The sequence below is a fragment of the Alligator sinensis genome, unplaced genomic scaffold, assembly GCF_000455745.1.
Source record: "Alligator sinensis unplaced genomic scaffold, ASM45574v1 scaffold1192_1, whole genome shotgun sequence".
In the NCBI taxonomy this organism is placed as follows: Eukaryota; Metazoa; Chordata; order Crocodylia; family Alligatoridae; genus Alligator; species Alligator sinensis.
This window is the reverse complement of record NW_005842376.1, coordinates 1402131-1409910: the sequence shown is the minus strand read 5'-3', so window position 1 is coordinate 1409910 and position 7780 is coordinate 1402131. Positions and strand designations below refer to the sequence as shown.

The window sequence follows — 7780 nt, the reverse complement described above, 5'->3', positions numbered from 1 at the left end:
AGAAGTGGACCAGAAGCACTTCCAGTCTACTTCTGGGTCTGCTGGGGAGTGTGCAGGGGACTCCCCCCTCACCCCCTAGCTCAGCAACTGGTTCATTCTAGGTCTGGGGGGGCACCCAGGGTCCCCCCGTGCTGATCACTGAGCCAGAGGGTTGTGGGGAGAGGTCCCCATGCACTTGGCAGTGGACCTGTAAGTAGACCGGAAAAACTTCCGGTCTACTTCCATGTTCACTGCTGAGCATGCAGGCCCCCACCCTTGCGCTCCTGTGGGACTTCACCTGCCCCACTATCGCAGTGTTTACAAGCTGCGCTTCGTACCTCAAGGTATTTAGAAAAAAACTTTTAAAGCTGTATCTATGGCTGAATTACCGATTCTCCGAATCAGCATTGAATCTTCAGATTTGGCCAAATCGAATTCGAATCGAATACAGCTGGTTTCACACACCCCTATTAGAAGGTATGAAGAGATGCACGTACCACAAGAAAAGTAGCTAAAAAACTTTACTAATTCTCCTGGCAGGACTCTAAGCAAGTCTTCGAATTCTGAAAGCAATCCTGATCTTTAGCTTTGCTCCATTTGGGCTGCTCCAGTAGCAAGGGGAAGGGGGAATAGAAACAAAAACAAAAAAACAGTGGATAGTCTATTCACAGAGCAAAGGCTAAGAAAAAAATTATTTACTGTAAGTAAAGCTGTTCTTCAAAGTACATTGTGTATATATATATTCCACTTCAGGTGCAAACATGTACCCTGTGCGTACATTTCAGGTATGTGCAGGTCCACATTCAGGTGCATATATATATTCCACTTCTTGTGCATATGCTACTGAGCCAGAGACTTTAGTCAACAGTGTTTACTTGGGGTTGCTGCATGTCTTAATGTCTCCAAGATCAGAGACTGCTCTGACCAATACTCAACCATTTCCAGACTCTAGGGGGATTTTTACATGTGCTCTGGGTTTGGGGGAGGGGTGGTGCTTTAATTGGAGTGGCTGCCAGAGGCTCTCTAGTTAAAGTGCTGCCACATCTTTCAGAGTTCCTGTGCTATAAAATGGTGGCAGAGATGTTTGAATTAAAGCTCATTTGACATGCTTAGTTCAAGTGCCCCCACTGCCATTTTTAAGTGTGGGGACACTAATACATGAGATGCAGGAGTGTGGTATGTACTACGCTCTAGCAGACTCGATTAATGTCTACTCCGATGTGCTGGAATTCCAGCATGTTGAAGCAGTTTGTATGCTCATGTATAGGCTCGCGTACACTCTTGATGATGTAAGAGTCCATAGTAGCTGAGAGGAAAAGTGGATGCTGGAACACATCTGTACAACACATCTTGAAATACCAGTTACCAAGCATGTGTGTGTGTGTGTGTATATATATATATGTTTTGCTTGTGCAAATATCTATTCTATTACTAGAAATCCCCAAGTTCTCTTTTGAAAGTGGAAATTGAGTCTAAACAGAAAATGCTGACTGGATCAATCATGTTATTAACTAGTTGTCCAGCAATAGAAACATCAGGATATTGTGTCAATCTGACACAGGAGTGGGCAAAACGCGGCCTGTGGGCTGGATGTGGCCTGTGAGGCCATTCTGTCTGACCCGCGGAGCCCCTAAAAATTTAGAAAATTAATATAATCTGCCCCTGGCTGCCTGTAACGTGGCCCTCAATGGCTTGCCAAAACTCAGTAAGTGGCCCTCCGCCCGAAATAATTACCCGCCCCTGATCTAACACAAGTCACTGAGACTGCTATGTGCACTGTAAAAATCTCTTGGAGCTTACAAGAGGTCAAGTGAAAGGATTTTACATTGCTAGTGCTGGACCATCACTGCAGACCCTTGATTTTTTTGTGGTTTGCATAAAACCACATGAAAATGGGCAACCAGCAGACTAAGTCTTTTATAGATGAGGGTGAAATAAAGTAGAAGTAGAAACAGACAGCATACTGAGCTTTAGTTTTCTGATGAATGGGGGAGATTGCCTTAGGTACAGGATGAAAATACTTTTTCGGATAAAATACAGACAGAGACACACACACGTATCAAGGATAAAAACCCTTCATCTGTACTTGTAAACGGCTCTCTTATATCACTCCAGGACATGAATGGCACGTGCCCCTGGCAGCTGGGGGTGGGGCACAGTGACAGTGGCAGGAGCATGGTGGCAGTAAGCGGGAGCTCCCGCAGACACTGCCAGTGCTGTCGGTGGCACCGGGGGTGGTGAGCACCAACCAGAGGTCAGCGACCACCCACAGACGCCGCCAGCAGCATTGGTGGCAGTCAGTGGGGATTGCAGACTGCCCACAGACGCTGCTGGTGGAGTCAGCGGTGGGGGATGTCAAGCAGCTTTTTGTAGGGGGTGCACTGCCACGCTCAGGGGGTGCATGTGCATCCACGTGCACCCCCTACGCCTTGCCCCTGCTCCAGGATCAAAACCCTTCACCTGTACTTGTAAAAGGCTCTCCTATATTACTCCTGGATCAAAGAGAGGTAACAGAAAAGTTAATTGTTAACTATTAGGCAGATTAGTGTAATCTCTCTGCCATTACTTCTTATGCATAAGGTACTTCAGATGGGCACAATATGTCTTCAGGAAAGAAGCATCAACAATCCAGGGGCATAAGGGCACTCATGCAACATGTAAAACAGATTCCAATCTTTTCTCACAGCCAATATACATAATTTGGAATCAAATAAATTAATCACCAGATATTAAGGTGAATACTAACTAGTACCTGAAACCGGGGTGTCATATATATGGCTTGCAGGCTGGAGCTAGGCTATGGAACTGTTCTATCTGTCCCATCAGTAGTCCAGTGGGCTACCAAAAGTCGGGGGACTTGGTTTGCCACAACTTGGGGTCCCTGGTCCCCAAACATGGCCATCGGTGGCAGCCCCCCACTGCCACCTGAATGCAGCCCTGTGCCATCAGAGGGTCCTGATTCTGTGATATCATTTGGCTCGAGCTACGCGATACCACCTGCTACTGGACCTGCGCTGCCGCAATGTGGCTCTGTGCTGCTAGCCTCACATATCTGGGCTAGGATGCCTCTCTGCAGCCCAGATTTGGCCTGGAGCCCAGAGGTGAGTTTGACTTACATGACCTTAAATACATAGTGCATATTCATACTTTGCCTCAGTTGACAATCATATTTCCATTTCCTTTCCCCCACCATTACATAAGCAAAACACTGTCCTGAGAACTGTTCTGTAGTTTGGTTTATTGTCCCATTATCTGTTTTGTATTTTGACTATAAGCTGGCTCTTTATTTTTTTGCATTTATTAGTTAGTCACTAATATTTACTGCCTCTGCCTTGATGCATCCTATATGCATTTCTGAGCTGTCCACTCCAACTAAATCGTGTTCTGGAGCCATTTGTATACACAAGTAAAACTAGATTTACTATTTCAAGAAACAAGAACAAGAGTTCGAATTCCTCACCAACTCAGTGAAGTGATTTAAAGGCAGGGGGAGAGGGGGTGGGGGGAAATCAAACCTAGAATGTTATTTTGAAAGTACTCGGCCAGCTGAAAACCCTGATGATTCTACAGGACAAAATGCTAAGTGTTCTAGGAATTGCTTGAACCATATCAAGACCGTCAATGGAACCTTGCTGTTAACTCCCTCCCTTACAGTCTCCAAAACAATTAGACACCTTCAAAAATAGTGTTGCAATATTTGACAAACAGTAGTAACAAACAGGTAGAAAAAAGTAGTTTTATTCTCCATCTTTTAAGATGAAATTACAAATGGAAAAATAAAATATAAATAGTGCTTGATATAATCATTAATAAAAATATTCAAAATAAAGTTAAGGAGACAGAGTTATGAGTTGTTCAGTTTCCATGCAATCATATCAGAATTCAGCTGAGCCTCAGCCATTTTCAAAGCAATTCCTCTGTAAAGGTTACCACTCACTGTTTGGTTCATACCCAATGTGCTTTGCTTCTGGTCACATTGAAGCTCCTTTCTGAATTGCTGCACTGGTTGCTTATTATCCAATAAAGAAGCCACTGCGACACTGTTCACCATCTTTCCTGCTTCATACCTTGATATGAAGTTGTCTCCAAGTTCACTTTCTGCAGCGGAGAATGACTCTCTCAGGGTGACCATTTCCTTTTCCAAAGCCAGTACAAACTGGTTAGCAAGGATGTCCTTGCTTTCTAACCTTTGGTATTTTATTTTACAGTTTGGTGGGAGAATGTTAACGAGACTATGAAGACACTGGAACAAGACAGCTTTATTTCTGTAAAAATAAAAGCATTACCAGTGAAACACATCTTTCTCATTTCTCTCAAAAATCTCTACAGAAAGAATGATTAAAATGTTACTTTAAATTGAATGGGGAAAATAATCTACAGATCTGTTTACTTTTATAACCAACTACTGTAGGTACAGTAAATGCTCACCAGCAAAGACACTGAAACCAAGCAGGCTTTTGCACCATTAGCTGATACTCAAGTGAAAAAAAATACCTTAAGTTAACAGTATCATGTCACCTATTTCTTAAGTACTGTCACTACCAGCAGATGTGCACTGTAATCCTACAGTATTTTCCTTGTTTAAGGGTTTGTATGGCTGGGTATGCTAAAACTTAACCAGTCTTAATCCTTGGTTGAAGTATGCAATGTTTTCCTGGGTTTTAAATAAAACTAGAAACAATTATACAGCCAATAGAAAAGCTGCTCTCCCAGCTTCTTCTACGGCATGTGGGATGTAAAAGTACTATGGATACTGATCTCTGGGAAAAAGGAAACTGCAGGGACCTGTCAAATGCTATTTTTTGCTCTGTTGGGCTAGGCTCTGCTCCTCAGAAAAGAAAAGACTCTATTGAAACTACAGATTAGACAAATTTGAGAGCCCACTAATCTAAACAGACCTGACTCATGAAACAAGCAATATTCACAATTTCTTCTGTTTTTTTAACCACAATATAGGGCCAACCATTTCTTTTAAAGGCAATCCAATATCCATCCATTTGAAAACAATAAAAGATGAAGTTATTCTTCTTTAGCAGTAACCATGTGCAAGGAGTTAGTGAAATTTTGGTCATCTTAGCTGAATATAGCCTGTGGTTTCAGTTTTGTGTTACAGAAATACCAACTATTTGAACAAAGTTAATTGTGAATAAGGAAAAGTTAACTATTGTTTGAAGTTTAATACAACTTAAATCCATCAGATACATATTTTAAAGAGAAGACTCTACCCACCAGAGATGACAGTAACCTTTTCGTTATTTTGACTTTTAGGCTGTAAACTCTTTAGGTCAAGGAATTTACCATTTTTCATGTTTGAGAAATACCTACAATGTGAACACTGCTATACCAAATGATAAAACAGGAGTTTTATTACCATCAACACGCTCCTTGGTCTGGTATCAGAAATTCTATAGCTTACTCAATGAACAAGTCTAAACATGGTTAATTTCAGTCTAAGTGATGCATGTGGAAAAAGTAACGAAAATGCAATCAAAACTATTCAGAAATATTTATCTCATTTATCGGATCTTGACAAACAGGAATTAATTGGGCATGTTTACGAAACTGAGAAAAAAATTAAATCTGAGGTACTATTACCCAACTGAAAAAGTGACAAATAATTTAATTTGCAGTTTGTAGGTCTTTTGGTTTTCATGACAGCCATAAAGACAAATGGAAGCTTATTTTTATTTAAATATATCCATATTGTATTTACTGGAATGTATGATTTTCCTAAATCAATACAATCTTGCAGTTAGAATTGAAGTCATTAAAATGTACAACACGATGAACTGAAAAGTATAGGATTAGTGTGATCAGCTGATATCTGCATGCTGCAAATTGACGCAGGCTGTTTGTTTAAAAAAAATATACAGCCCACAAGGAAGCTTGTAAAATACTAGCCTTCATCTGAAGCTATAAGGTTAGTAATGAAAACTCCGACTCCCAATTCCAAAGGAATATTCGCACAGATCCCAAGACACACTCAGGATAGCAAGTGAACTCTTACAACTGTGGAATATAGAATATTTTATGTTCGTATAACTTTACATTTTCTGACATTAGTGTTAGTACTGTATATACTTAGATTTTATCCTCACTTATCTATGCAGAGCACCTATGTATGATCAAAAAAGGCCATCCAAATCGTACTTTCTAACAAGCATAGATAGCTTTGTCATTTAAAAATAGCCTTAGATGCTGTCACTGCTATGCGTATAACTACTATGGCACAGAGTAATAATGAAAAAGTTATTCTTCTGCCTCAGGCTTGTTAAGGAGGCCTGAGTATTCCCTAATCTTTTCAAACCATTACCTGCAAAACAATGTTAAATTTCCTTTGAATGGAGTTTTCAAATTCCAGTTAAAGACTGTGCCATGCAGACTTCCCAATTTATGACAGACCATATTTTCAGGACATTCTTTGATTGATGTACATTTCATTTGTTCCTGTAGCCACATGTTCACAAGAGTCAGTGTACATTCAGATGAGACTATGTGAAAGGAGAATTTGAGAGAGACCCCAAGAATAGCAAATACATCTTCCATTGTACCTGAAAGAAAAAAACAAACAAACAAGGGTTTTGAACCAAACATTTGGTATTTTCATAAATAATTTAAATGCTGAGCGAAAATGGGATTTCTGTTTAGATTTCAACCTTAATTTTAATTTACTTTTTGTTTGTTTGTTTGTTACTATTACCAGAAGGAAACTGGAACTGTGATTCTTCAGTACACCTTGGCATAGACTAACTGATTTAGAGAGGCATGAGCTTTTGCAGGCAACAATGTAGGTAATGTAAATCTAAATCTGGCCAACTGGGACCTATTCTTTTAAATAAATAAGGATATGTCTACACTTCAAGCTTACTATGCCAAGCAGGAACACTATCAAACACACTTTGTGTGCTCTACCTATGCTGCCTGACAAATAAGCAGAAGTGAAGCATTTGCAGTGATACTAGAAGTGAGCTAATATTCCCTGATGAGTATCAGTGCTAACGAGGCTGTAGCACTTCAAACATAGTTATATTGCTTTCAGTTTAAGAAGTGGCCTCGGTGGAGCAGCACGGCATGTCAGAGTATCTGTAAGTGAAGGCAAGTTTACAGTGTAGATATGCCCTTGATGGTCTGATCTACTGCTGAATAGTTCAACAAAAGTTTCAGGGATTTCAATGTTATTGCTCAAAGTTAATCTAAAAAAATGTTAGCCATTTATCTCAGTAAAATTCTATTTTGTATAACTATATTAGAGGTGCACCAATATATTGGTGACATATCGGCTCGGCACCAATAAAAGGAAAATTAACATTACTGGCAACAGGTTTTTTTTTGGCTGGTATAGCTGATAATGTCATCGATAAATGCCATGTACATGTGCGCAGCTGCAGCATGCACATGGCCAGGAATGTAGCCCAGCAGCTTGGAGAGCAGCATCTAATAAGTCTGTGCAGGGAGAAAGGGTGTGTTGGGGGGCGGGCAGATAGCGGCTTCCAATGAGGGAATGCTACCCAGCCAGGTGGTGAATGCCACCCCAGGAGTGGGATGGAGCCACAGACTGCTCCCCATCATTCTGTGAAGCCTCGGAGGACGCATGTGCGCAGGGTGGTGAGCTACCTGTTGCGGGATCAAGGCCAGGGGCTGTACCAGCCTTTTCCCAGTGGGGGGGTCTGTGCTTGGGGAGGGCAGCAGTGGTGCTGGGAGGGGGAACTACAGGGAATTTTGGAGTGGTGGTAGCCCACCGTGTAGCCCCCCTCCCAGAGCTGCTGCCCACCCCAAATGGAGCCCCCTGCCAGGAAGAGGC

General features: G+C 41.5%; 1 protein-coding gene across 2 annotated transcripts in view; it reads right to left on the bottom strand.

Moving 5' to 3' along the window:
• Positions 1–3775: 3775 nt before the first annotated feature.
• The window catches only part of FANCB (FA complementation group B), a 30971-nt gene continuing 26966 nt past the window's right edge, over positions 3776–7780 (bottom strand). For both annotated transcript variants that reach the window (XM_006029404.3, XM_006029405.1), the window contains exons 8-9: positions 6293–6530; positions 3776–4244 (exon numbers count right to left, since the gene is read on the bottom strand). In XM_006029404.3, the coding sequence (XP_006029466.1) occupies positions 3824–4244; positions 6293–6530 (659 nt within the window). In that variant the 3' untranslated portion in view covers positions 3776–3823. The remainder of the gene's footprint in view (positions 4245–6292; positions 6531–7780) is intronic.